This window comes from Bos taurus, chromosome 19 (assembly GCF_002263795.3).
Source record: "Bos taurus isolate L1 Dominette 01449 registration number 42190680 breed Hereford chromosome 19, ARS-UCD2.0, whole genome shotgun sequence".
Taxonomy (NCBI): Eukaryota; Metazoa; Chordata; class Mammalia; order Artiodactyla; family Bovidae; genus Bos; species Bos taurus.
The window spans coordinates 62,281,200-62,300,901 of NC_037346.1; the positions used below are offsets into that span (position 1 = coordinate 62,281,200).

The 19,702-nt window shown below is 48.7% G+C and overlaps 1 protein-coding gene across 10 annotated transcripts in view; it reads right to left on the reverse strand.

The window, feature by feature from the left end:
* CEP112 (centrosomal protein 112) overlaps window positions 1-19,702 on the reverse strand; it is a 320,619-nt gene that overhangs the window by 1,157 nt on the left and 299,760 nt on the right. For 9 of the 10 annotated variants that reach the window (XM_024981122.2, XM_059878648.1, XM_059878651.1 and 6 more), the window contains 2 exons: window positions 3,481-3,582; window positions 306-370 (listed from right to left, as the gene is read on the reverse strand). In XM_024981122.2, the coding sequence (XP_024836890.1) occupies window positions 306-370; window positions 3,481-3,582 (167 nt within the window). Of the gene's footprint in view, window positions 1-305; window positions 371-3,480; window positions 3,583-8,614; window positions 9,513-19,702 lie in introns of those variants that run through there. The other variant, XM_059878652.1, reaches the window with a different exon arrangement.

The window sequence follows — 19,702 nt, forward strand, 5'->3', positions numbered from 1 at the left end:
AGCCCACCATCTCAGGAGGGAGACCTGCTCCTTAAGCTGCAGCTGGGCTTGCGGAGCACATCCTGTCCTGACCCCGCCGCAGCCCAGGCCCGTCAGGGGCCGCTGACCCTCGCTGATAGCACTGATGGAGCATGAAGATGATGCTGGGGTGGGGGGAGGGCTCCTCCAGTACACGCTCTTCACTAAAAAGTGGTCTTTCTCTAACACTGGTAAGTTTGTGCCTTTTAATGAAGACTCTAGCTCCCGGGCAGGAGCCTCCCAGGTGAAACGCACTGACTGGTCAGGAGACCCACGGGTGGCCGTACCTTCTGCTTTGGTAGGCAGTCAGCTCATCCTGTAGGACAGACGCCCGCTTCTGCAGGAAGTTAACCTGGAAAAGAGGCCCTGGGTGAGAGGAGGCGCGGGGGGTTTCCTCGGCGACACGGGAGGGTTGCTGACCCCTGGGTGAAACACAGGCCCCTGGGAACCTGATGCTGTGGCTCCACATTTGACCACATCCACCTCCCCGCCCCCACCTCCCCCCCGGAAGCCATCAGAGGCTGCAGAGACGAGGGGGCCGGCCCGCCCTGGCGGCTTTGTCTCTGCCTCTTCCATCACCGCTTTCCGCCCCACGTCCTGATCCCTGGCCTTGACACAGGCCTCCTGCCCATGGCCCAGTCCTGGGCTCAGGGTCTCGGCCCCTGCCCACCTCGCTGCCTCTGCCTGCGAGCTGGTCAGCGGCCTCGCCTCTGTGTTCTCCTGCTCTGTTAGCACTGATCCAGCTGCCTGTACAAGAGCCCTTCTGTGTGGGGCGGGTGGTGCTGGAGCACCTGTGTGCCCCCGTCTCCTTTTCAGGGCAGAGACATGGCTGGCACCCCCGGCTGCTGACAGAAGGAACGAGTGAGAGGGAAGCAAACTGCCGCCTGCCGAGACTGCCGCCTGCCCCCGGGGCTGCAGAGGCCGTGCTATGCTGTGCACTGTGCTTGGATCAGGCCAACTTGGGCTCAGTTCCTGGCGTGGCTCCCACGGCTCTAGAAAGTCCTTTTTGCTTCTGACGCTCACCTGTGAACTGGGGTGAACGACAGCCACTTGCCAAGGTCATGAGATGTCGTGAAGCGACTGAATCTGGGGCAGGTGCCTAGTACTGGGCTCTAGGCCGGTACCGCCCGTGACCCCTGCCCTGACAGCCCGCCAGTGGAGCCGGGGCGAGGGGCGCGGGGACCTGAGCTGCCCCCAGGCCTGCAGGGCGCGGCCGAGGGGTCCCGAAGCGCAAAGCTCTGGCTCTGCCGCTGCACGATTAAAGCCACCTGCGTCAGGTGGAAGCTCAAAGGCACTGTATGCAAGCGCTCGGGTGTTTTCTGATGACCGACATCGCTGCTGAACGCAATCAGAGTCGGTGGCTTCCGATCACTTCGGAACTGTGTGCTCTCGTCCCTGGTCTGAACGGAAACCATGGTGATGGTGGCTCCTGAGCCACAGTTACGCAGGAGAGGCCAGCTGGCAAAGCAGAAAGCCTGCCTGCAGGAGCAGCATGTAGGGCTCATCTAGAGGGGTGCACGCCTCCCCCGGTCGCAAGTCTACCTGTTGCTCTAGCGTGCCCCGGGACAGTTCACGAGGTCCACGGCCGTCCACCTCCCTGCCCCCACCGTGCTTTGGGATTGGAATTCCAACAATTTTCACAAACACGGGCACCGGCACTTTCAAACCGAATCTTCCCCCTACCCGGCCTGGGACTTTGCTGTGCAGCTGCTGACTCGGGGCCCGAATGCAGCTGACAGCCCTCACCTTCTGGGTCAACGTCCAGTTTTAGGAGCTGAAGCGCTTCTGTTACAGTGACTGATATGAATGATAACAGAAGCCCTGCAGGTGGATATCAGATTTCTGTCTTTCTAAAACAACAACTCCTCTGAAGGTGCTAGGTCCCACACAGCCGGCCCCAAGGAAGGGCTCCTACGCAGTTAAGGGAGAACTGCACCTGAAGGAGAGCTTTTCATGTAAATAAAGATGAAGTAACCCTCTCTAAGGGCTTCCCCGGTGGCTCAGGGGGAAAGAATCCACCTGTAACACAGGAGACGCGGGTTTGATCCTTGGGTGCGGACGATCCCCTGGAGGAGGGCAGGGCAACCCACTCCAGTGTTCTTGCCTGGAGAATCCCATGGACAGAGGAGCCTGGAGGGCTGCAGTCCATGGGGTCGAGGAGTCGGCCACAACTGAGAGACTGAGCGTGTGTGCAACCCCTTCTAGGTTAACCCTCTCCTGCCATGTCTGTTTTTGTTGGTAGGCGTGAGTACTCCTTAGCTCCAGAAGTGGGAGCTAACCGTAGCACAAGGATGGATGTAATGGGCTTCTCATTTCAGCTAAGAGGCTTTTACTGAGGGAACAGAAGAGGCACAGCTGTCATGCGCCACGCATCCGCCCCTCACATGTAAACAGACAATGCGAGTGGCCTTAAACTGGGTTATCGGTTTTCTTTGTAAATACATGTACTGGGCACCTTCTCTGTGGCAGGCACTGTTCTTGGCACAGAAAGCAGAGGATTTTTTCTCTTGCAGAGCTTCTCCAGGAAAAAAAAGTATGTTTTAAGTGTTTTAGAAATGGGAATATGTGAACTCTTTCTCATACTGAGTTAAAACATTTGATTTTTAAAAAAGTACCCATCTAAAATCTAAAAAATTATGTATCTATAAAATATATACAGCAATTTATAAAACATGTTTTAGAGAAAACTTATGTAGGAAGTGTTTTGCACTCACACTCAGCCACTAAGTCATATTCGAGTCTTTGCGAGCCCATGGATTGCAGCCCACCAGGCTCCTCTGTCCATGAGATTCTCCAGGCAAGAATGCTGGAGTGGGTTGCCCTGCCCTCCTTCAGGGGACCTTCCCAACCGAGGGATCGAACCTGAGTCTGCTGCACTGGCAGGTGGATTCTTTACCACTGAGCCACAGGGAAGACCAGGAAGTTTTAGTATCAAAACTGAAGTCAATTTTATTTTTTATAAACTACCAAGAATTACATGTTTCAGCAGAAATCTTTAACCAAATTGTTTGAATACCATGTCATTACCCTGCTTTGATCTTAAAATGCATCTTATCTCTAATAATCATATAAAATACATCAGAATAAAAACACTTAGCCCTGTTTTTTACTTCTTCACACATTCACGTCGTAAGAAGTTAGCAACGTGCTAAGTGATTGCATTTCAGGCCTGGTACCAAGAATAAAAGGGTGAGTCTGTATTGGAATGTGGATTGTAAATAAAAGAAACCATAACTGAACTTTTCAATTTCAAGGATGCTTTCAAGAAAGTCTTATCAAGCAGAGAGTTCTTAAAATGGTCAGAAAAATTCTAAAACCTCCCCAAAACACAAAACACTTCACCCTGGCACCAGGTTATTCCACGACACTGCACTGATTTCTGGTACCAGTTCAGAAGAAGCTTATTAATTAAAACGTGCAGCCACCTGAGCCTGCAGGACGCTCCTGAATTCTAGGCATTACCTGTGACTTTAGGGAGGAGATGGTGTCTTCAAGTTCTTGTCTTAGAGATGCCGGCATCAACCCTTTAAATTTTGTTTCATATTCTTGTCGTATGTAAGTTATCTAGAGTGAAAAAACAGCAATTTTTTTTAACCACAGAAATGACTGGTTTGAATTTAAGAAATCACAGAAAAATATCATTACAAAGGTAAGTTTGTTACATGAGGTCAGAGGCCAGGCAGCTGGCATGTGATATGGGGCAACGCAGTCACAAACTGAAAAGGTACCCAGTCGTCCTGCAGAGTCTGCGGGAGGCAGTCCCTGCAACAGCATTTTGTTTCGCTAAAATCCTTGTTAGCACAGTTTTCAGCACTAAGTAAGGAAAACACTTGTCCTCTGCTCTCACGATGCACACACGATGCTAATCCTACATCCTCTTCTCGTTTGGGGAGTGGATGGTGGTCCTGCTATGCTGTGTGTGAGGATAACCCGTAGTGCGTGGTCAGGCGGTTCAGACACTCCCCCACGCTGTCTCGGCACCTGGGTGCTTGGTACCGTCACGTGATTATGAAGATACAAGGGAAGGAAAACCTGCACAGCCACGTCTCCAAGTGCCCCCGGACACGTGGACCAGGGCGCAGCACCCTCGGCACCACGAGTGTGTCTGATTCACGAGTTTCCCACTGCCTCTAGAATACATCCAGGTCTTATTCTGCTAACGCGTGGCCACTGGGCTCGTCAAGCTACAAACAGGCACCGAAGGTGGAGGTAAGTCTGCGAGCCTGTGTCTGAGCAGGATGGAGAGGCGTGTCTGTGTGTGGAGGACAGTCTGGGAGCCTGTGTCTGAGCAGGATGGAGAGGCGTGTCTGTGTGTGAGTCTGAGTGCAATTGTCCTTCCTGCTGTCTTTCTCCAGCTCTGTCTATTCCTTTCTCCTAGTCTGAGATGCTGTGGAATTTGAAAATTTGTTGCATGTGTTGTGGGGACTTAACTGAATATTAAAGCTGAATTGCAGTGTACCCCACAGACGATTCATTGGACACACCTGGGAACAGGCACCTGACTATGAAAGTAAGTGCAGCTGAGTTCAGTTAGACAAGTCAATGGACTTCTTGAGTATGTTAAAACTGCTAGCCTTTAATTCCAACAGTCTCTTACACTAGACTAAATTAAGGAAGAAATGTGCTCTAATAGTTTATTTTACTTCCCACTCAAGTCCTATTGCAAGTGTTCTTGAATGTAATTTTTAAAATTTTTGGCAAAGTACTTTTTGAGGTATGTTATAATCTTGTGATTTATATCCAAAGGGAAAAAGAAAAAGGATGAAAATGATCTTCCCCACTGATGAAATGTTTGATTCCTCCCACTTTATCTTCTTGGACTTAAGTCCAATAGTAACATCTGTCAACTGACTGAAATGAAAGGCAAACAGCAGGAAAAACACAGGACTTGTAAGTCAGACCTTAGGGGCAGCCTCAGCCGGCCTCACAGGCTACGGGACATTGACTGTTTTTTTCTATCACTCGACGCTGGCTCTGGAATTCTGAGCTACTACTCTTTTTTATTTTACAAGACAATTGTATGTATTTATTTTTGCCTGTGCTGGGTCTTCACTGCCGCGAGGGCATTCCCTAGTTGTGGCGAGCAGGGTCTATTCTCCAGGTGCGGTGTGTGGGCGTCTCATTGACTGGCTTCTCATTGCTGAGCAGGGGCTCTATGCACACGGGCTCAGCAGGTGAGGCTGCTGGGCTCTAGAGTAGTTCTGACCCACGGGCTTAGTTGCTCTCGTGGTATGCGGGATCTTCCCAGACCAGGGATTGAAGCTGTGTCTCCTCGCCCTGTGTTGGCAGGCAGATTCTCTCCCGCTGAGCTACCAGGGGAGCCCTGGCCGACCGCCTTTAAAATGGCTCACGTTTGCTCTAGTTTCTCTGTCCCTTCTTGTTGGCAGTGTCTGCCCACAACCTGTCCATGTGAAACACATCTTGGCGGCGTATAAAAACGATCCTGTCCAATTTCTCTCTCAGAAAGACAGAGGCATATCAGTGTGTTCTTTAAATGCTTTGGCATTATGAAGAACTATTTGTTTCAAGGAACTGTAATTTGTCTGAACCTTTTCCCTTCTTCTTGGGTAATTTCCCACTTGGTCTATGTTCTAATTTGATTTTTGCTTATTTTCTTTCTCTTTCAATCTAGCAAGGATCTTATGCTAACTCCTTTCTCTTAAAAAAAGTGAAAATTTCATTTCTGAATGGGAGCGACTTTTCTGGATGTTGAGGTCGGGGAGTGAGCGCGGCCGCCGCGATTCACTGTTGCTTCCGCAGCACCCTTTGACCAAACCTGTCATTCCATCTCACCTCAAGGACAGCGCGGCAACCCACTCCAGTATTCTTGCCTGGGAAAACCCATGGACAGAGAAGCCTGGTGGGCTACAGTCATGGGGTCTGAAAGAGTCAGAGACAACTGAGTGACTGAAAAACAGCAAAAGGCACCTTTGCCAACCTCTTAACATGGGCTGGAGTCCACAGGAAGCAGAACACACCCAAAGACACACAGCCGGGCTCCTGTGACCAGCACCACACCTGTGCCAGATGAGACAGGAAATGGGGGCCAGAGGGCAGTCCACCTTCAGGCTTTTAAGACAGGCTGGGGTTCTGGTGACCTCCCTGGTGGTCCAGTGGTTTGGAATCTGCACTTTCACTGCTAAGGGTTTGATCCCTGGTAGGGGAACTAAGGTCCTGAATGCAAAAGTAGGAAGTCAAGAAACACCTGGAGTAACAGGCAAATTTGGCCTTGGAGTACAGAATGAAGCAGGGCAAAGGCTAATAGTTTTGCCAAGAAAACACACTGGTCATAACAAACACCCTCTTCCAACAACACAAGAGAAGACTCTACACATGGACATCACCAGATGGTCAACACCGAAATCAGACTGATTATATTCTTTGTAGCCAAAGATGGAGAAGCTCTATACATTCAGGAAAAACAAGACCAGGAGCTGACTGTGGCTCAGATCATGAACTCCTTATTGCCAAATGCAGACTTAAATTGAAGAAAGGAGGGAAAACCACTAGACCATTCAGGGATGACCTAAATCAAATCCCTTATGATTATACAGTGGAAGTGAGAAATAGATTTAAGGGCCTACATCTGATAGATAGAGTGCCTGATGAACTATGGACTGAGGTTCATGACATTGTACAGGAGACAGGGATCAAGACCATCCCCATGGAAAAGAAATGCAAAAAAGCAAAATGGCTGTCTGGGGAGGCCTTACAAATACCTGTGAAAAGAAGAGAAGTGAAAAGCAAAGGAGAAAAGGAAAGATATAAGCATCTGAATGCAGAGTTCCAAAGAACAGCAACAAGAGATAAGAAAGCCTTCCTCAGTGATCAATGCAAAGAAATAGAGGAAAACAACAGAATGGGAAAGACTAGGGATCTCTTCAAGAAAATCAGAGATACCAAAGGAACATTTCATGCAAAGATGGGCCCGATAAAGGACAGAAATGGTATGGACCTAACAGAAGCAGAAGATATTAAGAGGTAGCAAGAATACACAGAAGAACTGTACAAAAAAGATCTTCACGACCCAGATAATCATATGGTGTGATCACTGACCTAGAGCCAGACATCCTGGAATATGAAGTCAAGTGGGCCTTAGAAAGCATCACTACGAACAAAGCTAGTGGAGGTGATGGAATTCCAGTGGAGCTCTTCCAAATCCTGAAAGATGATGCTGTGAAAGTGCTGCACTCAATATGCCAGCACATTTGGAAAACTCAGCAGTGGCCACAGGACTGGAAAAGGTCAGTTTTCATTCCAATCCCAAAGAAAGGCAATGCCAAAGAATGCTCAAACTACGCACAATTGCACTCATCTCACATGCTAGTAAAGTAATGCTCAAAATTCTTCAAGCCAGGCTTCAGCAATATGTGAACCGTGAACTTCCTGATGTTCAAGCTGGTTTTAGAAAAGGCAGAGGAACCAGAGATCAAATTGCCAACATCCGCTGGATCATGGAAAAAGCAAGAGAGTTCCAGAAAAACACCTATTTCTGCTTTATTGACTATGCCAAAGCCTTTGACTGTCACAATAAACTGTGGAAAATTCTGAAAGAGATGGGAATACCAGACCACCTGACCTGCCTCTTGAGAAATCTGTATGCAGGTCAGGAAGCAACAGTTAGAACTGGACATAGAACAACAGACTGGTTCCAAATAGGAAAAGGAGTACATCAAGGCTGTATATTGTCACCCTGCTTATTTAACTTATATGCAGAGTACCTCATGAGAAATGCTGGGCTGGAAGAAGCACAAGCTGGAATCAAGATTGCCAGGAGAAATATCAATAACCTCAGATATGCAGATGACACCACCCTTATGGCAGAAAGTGAAGAGGAACTCAAAAGCCTCTTGATGAAAGTGAAAGTGGAGAGTGAAAAAGTTGGCTTAAAGCTCAACATTCAGAAAACGCAGATCATGGCATCCGGTCCCATCACTTCATGGGAAATAGATGGGGATCCAGTGGAAACATTGTCAGACTTTATTTTTCTGGGCTCAAAAATCACTGCAGATGGTGACTGCAGCCATGATATTAAAAGACACTTACTCCTTGGAAGGAAAGTTATGGCCAACCTAGATAGCATATTCAAAAGCAGAGACATTACTTTGCCGACAAAGGTTCGTCTAGTCAAGGCTATGGTTTTTCCTGTGGTCATGTATGGATGTGAGAGTTGGACTGTGAAGAAGGCTGAGCACCGAAGAATTGATGCTTTTGAACTGTGGTGTTGGAGAAGACTCTTGAGAGTCCCTTGGACTGCAAGGAGATCCAACCAGTCCATTCTGAAGGAGATCAGCCCTGGGATTTCTTTGGAAGGAATGATGCTAAAGCTGAAACTCCAGTACTTAGGCCACCTCATGCGAAGAGTTGACTCACTGGAAAAGACTCTGATGCTGGGAGGGATTGGGGGCAGGAGGAGAAGGGGATGACAGAGGATGAGATGGCTGGATGGCATCACTGACTCGATGGACGTGAATCTGGGTGGACTCTGGGAGTTGGTGATGGACAGGGAAGCCTGGCGTGCTGCGATTCACGGGGTCGAAAAGAGTCGGAAAAGACTGAGCGACTGAACTGAACTGAACTGTGGCAAAAAAAAAAAAAAAAAAAATAGAGGCTGCAGTTTCTGTTTTTACAGATTGGATAAATCAGTACCTTGGCTTGGTCCATTTGGACAGACGTGAGAGTAGAATTTCTGTTAGGAACAGTCTGGTTAAACTCCCTTTAAAAGCCTTGCGTGTGCTGCTCCTGGCTCAGACAAAACCCACACGACCCTAAGACTCAGCAGAGAGAGAGGAGCTCATGTGCTGGTCGATGAGGAAGGAGACGCCTTGTCTTCCTCATCATTATTCTCACCAATGTGCTTCTCCACGAATGTCTCTGCGCATTCTTCATAAAATTGTTGCCCACATCTTCTTTAAAACACACCAAGCCAACAAAGGTCAAATCAAGAGCAGGAAGATTTTGTTTGTATTAAAAATGTACTGAGATCTAGAAACATATTCAGATGACGTCTGAGAAGAACTCACTGTGGAGAGTAAAAACGACAAAGAAGAAAGCCGTCTACCAGTGCGGGGGGCAGTGGGCTGCTCCATCCTTGGCGGCACAGTCTTTTTCTTGACTTCAGTGATGGAGGAACATCACTCTCTAAAATTAGAAATAAAGACCCTGAACGCTGTGTGTGATGAGATGACTGACAGTGTTTCACATGGCCCTTCTGCCTGCTCATTGGTCCTTACGGTACAACATACTATGGTGAAAACTTCACTACCTCATCTATATGTGAAGACAAACAGCAAGGTCTTCTCTTCCTCGGACGGAGTTCTGAGGTGTGTGCTTGCTTTATTTGCGACCATCGGCGGCTGCTCTCAGGAGTGTCTCTCTGGGCAGCTCGAGTGGTGACTGAGACTTCCGGGCAGTTCCCTCCCTGCCCTGTATCTTGCCCACGAATTTAACACTGACCTTGGGCTTCCCTGCTAGCTCAGTGGTAAACAGTCCACCTGCAATGCAAGAGAGCCTGGTTTGATTCATGGGTTGGGAAGATCCCCTGGAGAAGGGATAGGCTACCCACTCCAGTATTCTTGGGCTCCCCTTGTGGCTAAGCTGGTAAACAATCCACCTGCAATGCGAGAGACCTGGGTTTGATCCCTGGGTTGGGAAGATTCCCCTGGAGAAGGGAAAGGCTACCCACTCCAGTCTTCTGACTTGGAGAATTCCATGGACTGTATAGAACATGGGGTTGCAAAGAGTTGGACATGACTGAGTGACTTTCACTTTCACTTTGGCAGCAACAAGTCTGAGATTTTAGAATAAAGAAACTATTTTACCCTGCATTACAGAATGCTTTCCCCACCCCCAACTTTGAGAAAATCTTTCCATAATACCTCCTTGATTTCAGTGACTTCTGTTGCCACATCACAGGCTTTTCCATGCGTGCTCTGCTGGCCCCTGGCCCTCTGGCTCCCTGGCAAGCCAGGCCCTCCCCCACTGCTGGGACAATAGGTAAGGACAGGAAGGACCTGGGGTCTGAGGCTCAGAATGTGGAAGCAGCTGGATTTTTCTCCCGAGCTCAGCCCTGTCTTCAGACCTCGGGACCTGGGAGGGGCCAACTTCATTAACCCCATTTGGGTGGCCTGGCATTGCCCACTGTTCGAAGTCCAGCCAGGATGGAGTGCGGGCTGTGACACAGGAGCTGCTGGGACAGGCGCTTCCTCTTCTGTGGTTTGAGCCTGGAAGTGCAGGCCAGGAGCTGCTCGCGGTTGTCCCGCAACCACGAGGAAGAGAACTTGCCGAGAACGGAGCCAACAATAAGGAAACAGCCTCAAAACGGAGTGCGAGCCCCTGGCTTCTGGTCACATAACTTGAGTAATTGGATTAGGCCTCCCTTGAAGCCAGCGCTGCATCTCAGTTACATGGAACAAAACATTCTCATTGTTTAAACCAGTATGAGTTTCAAGCAGCTATTTCTACTGGATTACGTGAAAACTGCCAGGGCCTGGACTGTGCACCTGATGACGAGCTAGCCCGGCCGCCCAGCTGGGGACAAGGATGCCCCGATGACGACGTGGTGCCGGCTGATGGCCCGGGGGGCTCAGCCTGACCGAGCCGCCGCCATCGCCAGCCTCCTTGCCCACCTAGTGTCCCTGCTCCCAGTAAGGGGGAGTGCTCCCCCATCTCTCTTGCTGATTCAGCCAGACTGGACGCTCTCATTCCACTGGTCCTCTGGGCCAGACTCCAGCTCCGGGCACCCGCTGCAGCCTGCTTTCTTCACCAGAGGCTGCAGAGAGTAAACAACAACACACCACACACACACACACAGTCTTGATGGGGTCAGCTACAAATTCGCACTGTGGCCTCGGCAGCCCCGCTCTGCTCCTTGCTTCTGTGGGCACCGTCGGGGCCTTGCCTCGGCAGCCCCGCTCTGCTCCTGGCTTCTGTGGGCACCGTCGGGGCCTTGCCTCGGCAGCCCCACTCTGCTCCTGGCTTCTGTGGGCACCGTCGGGGCCTTGCCCACACGCCTTCACTGATGAGAGACTGTCGTGCCCAGCAGCCCACTCGCTGGTGGATGGCCAGCGGCCTGCCCGGACCCGGCCTGGCGGAGATGTGCACAGAAAATGCCCCTGGTTCACGGAGCTCAAGTGGAGGGCTGAGTGGTCTCTGTGGCTCCTGCTGCTGCAAGCAAGGTACCAACTGACGAAGAGCCGCGACTGAAGGGCAGGTCCTCTCGCAGCAAGCCATGCCCGATCTCCCCAAACCACCAACTGGTTTCGTGAGAGAAATTCCAGTGGTCGCCTCTGTTTTCACGCTAAAGCACTTGTAACAAACACTGCGAGCTCCCAGCGATGAAGGGAGGCGCACTCACTCCTGAGCTCTCCCGAATGAGCAGTGCGGAGGCCGGCCCCAGGCTCTCGTTCCTCTGCATTCCCTCCCCTCATCACAGACTTCACGTGAACCAAGCACAGCCAGTAATTCCTTCTCTTTGGATCCTCAGGGTATTCTTTAAGAACGGTCACCTGGTCTGAGGGGAATGTCACGTGGAGTCAGAGGAGTGTCTGGGAAACACTTCCCATCTGGTCTTGCACCGCTGGCCCGGAAGCACCCAGAGTGCATGGCTGGTCCCGGGCACCTGTGGCACGCAGGGCGGGCTGGGCTGCAGCCTCGGGGGGAACCCACGCCCGGTGCTGCCTCTAGGAATGAGACGCTGGAGTCACTTCTTTGTACCGGTGTCATGACCTCTATAATACTTCTTAAGTGGAGGACAAAGACGGGCCCACTGAGCCTTAACCGTGATTTAAATCCAACCTGACAGAACTGAAGCCCAGAAGTCCAGGAGGCAAGTGGCTGAACAAGCTTAGGAGAACGTCCAGGGAGCCAAGTGGAGAAGCCCAGGGAACTGCAGAGTGGCCACAGTTTCAGGGCAACGGGTGGGGGAATAAAGCAGTATTTTCTGAGTTGGTATCTGTTATAGGATTGACTAAAACTGTGACTAAAATCACTGAGGATTTGGGTGGTCATTAATTCTAGGAACAGTTCAGTTCAGTCGCTCAGTCATATCCAACTCTTTGCAATCCTATGGACCGCAGCATGCCAGGCTTTCCTGTCCATCACCAACTCCCAGAGTTTACTCAAACTCATGTCCATTGAGTCGGTGTTGCCATCCAACCATCTCATCCTCTGTCATCCCCTTCTCCTCCTGCCCTCACTCCTTCCCAGCATCAGGGTCTTTTCCAATGAGTAGGTTCTTTGCATCAGGTGGCCAAAGTATTGGAGTTTCAGCTTCAGCATCAGTCCTTCCAATGCATATTCAGGACTGATTTCCTTTAGGATTGACTAGTTTGATCTCCTTGCAGTCCAAGGGACTCTCAAGACGCTTCTCCAACACCACAGTTCAAAAGCATCAATTCTTTGGCGCTCAGCCTTCATTATGGTCTAACTCTCACATCCATACATGACTACTGGAAAAACCATAGCTTTGACTAGACGGACCTTTGTTGGCAAAGTCATGTCTCTGCTTTGCAACGTGCTGTCTACGTTGGTCATAGCTTTTCTTCTAAGGAGTAAGCATCTTTTAATTTCATGGCTGCAGTCACCATCTGCAGTGATTTGGAGCCCAAGAAAATAAAGTCTGTCACTGTTTCCACTGTTTCCCCATCTGTTTGCCATGAAGTGATGGGACCGGATGCCATGATCTTAGTTTTTTGAATGTTGAGTTTTAAGCCAGCTTTTTCACCCTCCTCTTTCACTTTCATTAAGAGCCTCTTTAGCTCCTCTTTGCTTTCTGCCATAAGGGTGGTGTTGCCTGCATATCTGAGGTTATTGATATTTAAGGTCTGTGTTAAATTTCATCCATCCAAACAACATGGAAAGGGGATGAAGATGAGCTCTGATATGTGAACACTGAGGATAAACCTGCAGAACCTCGAAGATGGAGGCAGCATCAGAGGCCACGCGGCCGGGCCCTCCAGGGTCTCCCTCCGCCTGGGAAGGTCTGCCCGGCAGCTCCCTGCCCTTCAGACGGGGCCCTGCACCCAGGACACTTAGGGACGTCACTGCATTTCAATAAAATAAAAGTTGGTGACGAGCCCATTTAGGAAATTTTATTTTTGATTAGTAAACAATTCTCACATCGGGCCTTGCTCTTGACCGGCTGGGGCCTCCAGGTGTGTGGAGTGTCCAACACGCACAGTAAGCGCGACTCTAGGTCTGGAACCTCCTGCCCACACCCAGGGGCCCTTGTCACCCCAGGGACTTGTATTTCAGCAGTTTTCTTCTCATAACTCCGATCCCCAACCTGGAAAACCCTCAGTTTGTAGTTAAGCAATCAGAGTCCATATAATTCATAACCACGAAGGCAAAGAAAACCCTAAAACTGCCCAACTGCATGTAGCTTTTGGGGAGCAGCATTCCTGGGATTTCAGAGGCGACAAGGAATCAAGCGCCTCCGACACCGCCAGTCAGACCCAGGGCCCCGCCTCCTGGGCGGGCCGGCGGGGCGTCTTCCGCTCTGCTGCTGCTGGAATGTCACTCGTCCCCCTGCTTGGGGTCCAGCCCTGCGGGTCCACGGGGGACAGGCTGGCGCTCGGCTGAGGACAGGCGTGGAGGCTCCCCCGGCTGCCCGCCAGCACGTGCGGGACCCAAGGGAGTGACGGTGCTGGGTCACGCGTGGGAGAGGCTCCCCGCGTGTGTGTACGTGTGTGTGTGTGTATATGCCGGCATGCGTGTAGATGCACGTGTGTGTGTGTTCCTAGCACGTTACACCCTCTGCCCTCATGGGCATCTCCGTCCGGCGGGAAGGACAAGCACGCACAGGTAATTATAATGAAGGTGTGGGTCTAAACCCCACAGATTCTGTCACAGGAAGCAGAAACTCTCAGGAACCGGAAAGGGAGCCTGACGCTGTGGGTGGGAATGTAAACTCAAGCAGCTTCTGTGGAGGAGAGAGTGGAGGCTCCTCAGAAAACTGAAAATAGAGCTACCATGTGACCCTGAACCCCCCTCCTGGGCATATATCCAGGGAAAACCACCCTTGGAAAAGACACACGCACCGCAGTGTTCACAGGGGCACTATTTACAGTGGCCAAGACACGGAAGCAGCCTCAGCGTCCACGGACAGACGACCGGATACGGAAGATGTGGTGCAGACACGCGGTGGACTATTACTCAGCCATAAAAAAGAACGAAACCAGGAATAATAAATTGCTCTGGTTGGGGTGGATATATACAAACACGTGTCAGTATGTCTCTGAACAACGGGGACAACTGTTTAGAGAACGTAAAGGGAAAATGCACAAAAGGCAAAACATGCCATGATATATTTGGGAATAAATCTAATAAGAAATGTACACTGTCCATAGAAGAAAACATTTCAATTGTACTGAAGATCAGAAGGAGACCTAATGAAATACAAACATTAATTAATAATTAATGCAAAGGCATTAATTCTTCGAAGACTGATTGGTGAAGTGCAGTAAGAGCGATTCTAACCAAACCCTCGGTGAGATTTTAAACCACGGAAGCTATTCTGAGACCCGTGTGAAAGTACTAATGCTCAAGAATAAGTAAGACAATCCTAAAACAATGACGAGAGAAGACGTTCCCTACAGATAACACAACCTGCTATGCACTAGCCCTTGTGAGGGAATTACATGTAGTAACTGACTGGTAGTGGCGCCCCACTCCAGTACTCTTGCCTGGAAAATCCCATGGACGGAGGAGCCTGGTGGGCTGCAGTCCATGGGGTCGCGAAGAGTCGGACACGACTGAGCGACTTCCCTTTCACTTTTCACTTTCATGCATTGGAGAAGGAAATGACAACCCACTCCAGTGTTCTTGCCTGGAGAATCCCAGGGACGGGGGAGCCTGGTGGGCTGCCGTCTCTGGGGTCACACAGAGTTGAACACGACTGAAGCGATTTAGCAGCAGCAACTGACAATCTTCTCAACAATTTTGTGAGGTGGGTGTAATTATTAACCCACTTTCAAGACAGGGAAACCTAGGCAAAAAAAGTAAGCTGATCTGTTCAAAGTGGAAGTGGCAGAGCTGGGATTTGAACCCCGGCCCTGGGGCTCCGGAGTCCACGCCTCCGAGCACCATACCCTGTGACTCATCTTGGCACAGGACGCTGATGGTCAGGAAAGAATACAAAGTCCCAAGCAGATTCACACACAAATGGAAAATCTGACTGTTGACAAAGCAGCATTTCCAGTAAATAGGGGAAGAATATCTCAGTCCATAAATGGTTCCAATAACTGGGTATATTTTTGGAAATACATTAAGATCCCTGTACTGGTTGTAGGGTTGCTGTAACAAACGACCACAACCAGAGCAGCTGAAACAGCACAAGCCCACCACCTCCCAGTTCTGGGAGAGGGCTGGGGCTCCCGGCCCCTCTGCTCTGGTCTCGTGCGGCAGAAGGTGAGGGCCAGACTCTCACCTGGAGGCGCTCTTTGAGGTTGTGGACAGAGTTCAGTTCCCCGCAGAGCGACGCCCCCCGCCCTGCTGGGTGCCACCTGGGCCCTCCCCCGGGCCCTGCACCTCTCTGAGGCTCTCTGGCCCCACCTCGGTCACTGCCTTCGGCCTCCAGCCAGAGGGCCCTCTGCCCTTGATGCAGCCCCGTGCTTACACTGAGCTCACTGCCTGCTTGATCTGAGATACCGCCCCTGCTTCACGCTCACCAATTCTTCACTTCAGCTGCCTTGGCAGACTCTCTTCTGCCATGTGATGTATATATTCACAAAGTCTACAGATGAGAGAATGGGCCTCTCCTTGGGGGAACATTCTATTATAATCCTCATACCATATGGTATATGACAATAAATTTGAGGTGGATTAAAGAGTCAAAATGCATAAAACAAAACTCTCATTAGTAATGGAAGAAAATAAAAGAGAATATGTTTTATAATCCTGGGGGAGGGAGGGCCTTCCTAAGCAAGCTTAGAAATCATAAAGGAGAAAAACAGAGGATAATGTTCTCAAAAATTAACATATTGGATAAAGAGATTAAAGGTAAGCAACTAGGAGAAAGCACTTGCAACATATTTAACAAATCATTAATAGAGTTCATATGAAAATGAATTTCTACAGATCAAATTAGAAAATCAAGTCAATAGAAGAGATTAGCAATAATGTGATCGAGTAATTCACAGCAATGTAAATGCAGATGGCCCCTGACTGATGATGGAACGACTCCCCATTTTCTGTTTTACAGAGGTGTGAAGGTGATACACTTTCAGTGGAAACCACACTTTGGATTGTGGTCTTTTCCAGGGCTAGTGATACAACCCTGTGGCAATGCTGGGCAGCGGCTCCGGGTCAGTCAGTGACCACAAGGCCAAACAGCCAGCATTCTTATAACCTTTGTGTCCCGACAAACCATTCTGAAAGAACTTCACTTTCAGGGCAGCATTCAATAAACTGCATGAGATATTCAACACTATTATAAACTAGGCTTTGTGTTAGATGATTTTACCCAACTCTAGGCTAATAGAAGTGGCTTCGGTATATTAGATGAATTTTCAGCTTGTAGCGTTGTCAACTTCAATGGGTTCATCAGGGTACAACCTCATCATAAGTCAAGGGAGCTCTGTGGTGGATTTCCGCTTCTAGTAATGACTCTACCAAGTCTGCTTCAAGCTATCAGGGAACCAGGAGGGCAGGGAAGGGTTATGGGGCCAACCCGGAGAGGAGAGAAATGCAGAGAACTGAGGAGTCTGGCTTTGGGGACATTTGAACAGGGGCCTCTGCCTATTCTAGGTTGGCCGGTCAGAGCTTGAGAAGCTGAGTAGATCTTTCAACAGCCTCACAAAGAAGCCAGGGAGACATAAACCGCATCCAGGGCTCACTGCAGGGGAGTGCTCGGTAAGACCCATGCTTCTGGGCGGAGCCCCTTGGGCTACACCCTAGGAGTGGGAGTGAGCTGGACACAGACCATCCCTCCCCAGATGGAGGCCCACCTAAATGGACTATGGCTGTTCAAGATGGCAAGGGCACCACCTGCCTATCGAGAAGCAAATGTAAATTCTTTCCAGAGGAAATGACCATCATCTTAGGACTCCAATTATTCCTATCAAGTTCCATATAAAATATCTGGCACACGATCAAAAATAGTCAGGCTCCTGAGAAACCAAGACCATGTGACCAGAAGCTGAGTGAAACAAATGCAGCGAAATGATAACCACGTGAATCCGTGTAACGTTATCAGACCCAGACTTTAAGAGAACCAAAACAGACACGTTCAACAAAGTTAGGGCAAGAGCGGTGAACTTCTGCACAGAATAGCAAAGTGAACAAGGGTCTAAGTAGGAACTCCAGCTCTGGAATATTCAACACTTAAAATTAAGAGCGAGTGTAACAGCAGGTGAGACACAGCTAAGGAGAGACTCAGTGAAGAAGAAGCTAGATTAAAAAAAATAAGCAGAATCAATATAGAACATAGGAAACACAGTTAGAAGGTCAGGAGTATACCTATTTATATGTATATATAAAATTATAGCCTCAAACAGAGAAGAGAAAACGAGGCAGAAGTTAAAACAGAAATTCTGATACCACAGCCATTAAGCAAAGTACATCCATAAATAACTGAAAATCTTCCAACAAAAAAATCTTTAGGCCCAGATAGCTTAATCTACCAAACAAACATTTTCAGGATGAAATAATTATTAGTATTACACAAATTCTTCCAGAAAACAGATAAAGAGGGAACACTCCAGTTTGTCTTATGAGACCAGCAAACTTTGACACCAAAATCTAATAAGATCATCGCAATAAAAGAAAATTGTAGGATAATGTCATTCATAAGCATAGATGTAAAAATTCTGAACAAAATATTAGTGAACCAAAATCCAGCAAAAGGTAAAAAGGAATGTCTTCATGATCAAATGAGGCTTATTCTAGAAGTGCAACATGGATTTAACATTAGAAAAATCTATGAAGTCCACTGCATTAGTAGAATAAAGGACAAAATTCATACAATTATCTCAAAAGATGGAAGGGAGGTATTTAAGAAACATCCATTTATAATTTTAAAAAGAAAAGAGACTTTTGGTAAGAATAGAAAGAAATTCCCTAAATGTGATAAAGGAAGTCTATGCAAAAAGTCAATTGTCTTTCTCAGCACCAGCAACTGAGAAAATGAAATTTTAAAAATAACGTCATTTAAAATAGCATCATAACACGTCAAATTGCTATTATTGTTGTTTAGTTGCTGAGTCATGTCTGACTTTTTTTGACCCCCTGGACTGTAGCCTGTCAGGCTTCTCTGTCCATGGGATTCTCCAGGCAAGAGTGCTGGAGTGGGTTGCCATTTCCTCCTCCAGGGGATCTTTCCAACTCAGGGATTGAACCCGAGTCTCCTGCATTGCAGGCAGATTCTTTACTGTCTGAGCCACCAGGGAAGCCCAATTCTGTATAGAAATCCAAAAGGTGATTTACAAGGAAAGTATGTTCAAGTGGTCTTTTAAACTTCTGAAATTTTCCCCTGTATTAAAAAAAAAAACACCCTTCCTTCTTTATTCCTAACATAGACTGACATACATCTCACATCTCTGAAATACTTCTGCTCTGTCATTCGCTCGACAACAATTTCAATTGCTTCTACCTCAAAACAGCCCTTCCTCAACAGGAAAAGGAGATCTTTTCTGGCTGGACCACAGTAGAAAAGGAATTGCAAGTAAGGCTTATACTATTTGACACTCTTTTCTGAATGTGACGAGCACAATAAACAGTCATCAAACACTTATCTCTCCTGACCATGCTGACTCACTCTCTCTTACCATCCCTGTGTTTTATCTCTGCTTTTTCTTCCTCAGTTCCATGAATTCAGGGCTTAGTAACTGCCAGTGAAGTATGCCTTGAGAGGATAGGGCCCAGGAACCCAGCCTTCTTACTTTCCTGGGAGACGATACTCCATCCCCCAGGGTAACGCTTGATCACTGTCCTTGCCCACCAATTCTATAAGGTGGGACACAGCCGAAGTTGGTGTTTAGCTTTTGTTCCTCCTTTTTTGAGAGACCCTTAGACAGCAAGATGAAACCAGTGAATCCTAAAGGAAATCAACCCTGAATATTCATTGGAAGGACTGAAGCTGAAGCTCTAATACTTTGGCCACCTGATGCGAAGAGCCGACTCACTGGAAAAGACCCTGATGCTGAGAAAGATTGAAGGCAGGAGGAGAAGGGGGTGACAGAGGATGAGATGGTTAGATGGCATCTGTGACTCAATGGACATGAGTTTGAGCAAGCTCCGGGAGATAGTGAAGGGCAGGGAAGCCTGGTGTGCTGCAGTCCACGGGGTCACAAAGAGTCGGACACGACTGAGTGATTGAAAAAGAACAACAATTATTTACTCATTTGGATCCATTATTTTTGGATTTTAGAAACTAATTTTAAAAAAGACTAAAATTAAAGACAAAACTACCTTAAAAAAAAAAGAAATCAAACCAAAAGAAGTGAGAACGTGTGATCACATCCCTTCCCCACGGGTGGCAGGGAGCGAGGCCCAGCCCCGGGCGCTCAGCGTGGCTTTGAACCTGGCAGCCCAGGTCAGAGTTTAGAGCCGTGTGTCCCGCGGCTGGACCCCAGCTTCATCCCCCGTCCACGTTTGATGACCAGCAGCCACTTCAGCAGCGCAGAGGATGCTTTCCAGAGCAGCTGCACTGATGCAGGGGGCGCTGTGCTGGCACTTGGCTTTGGGA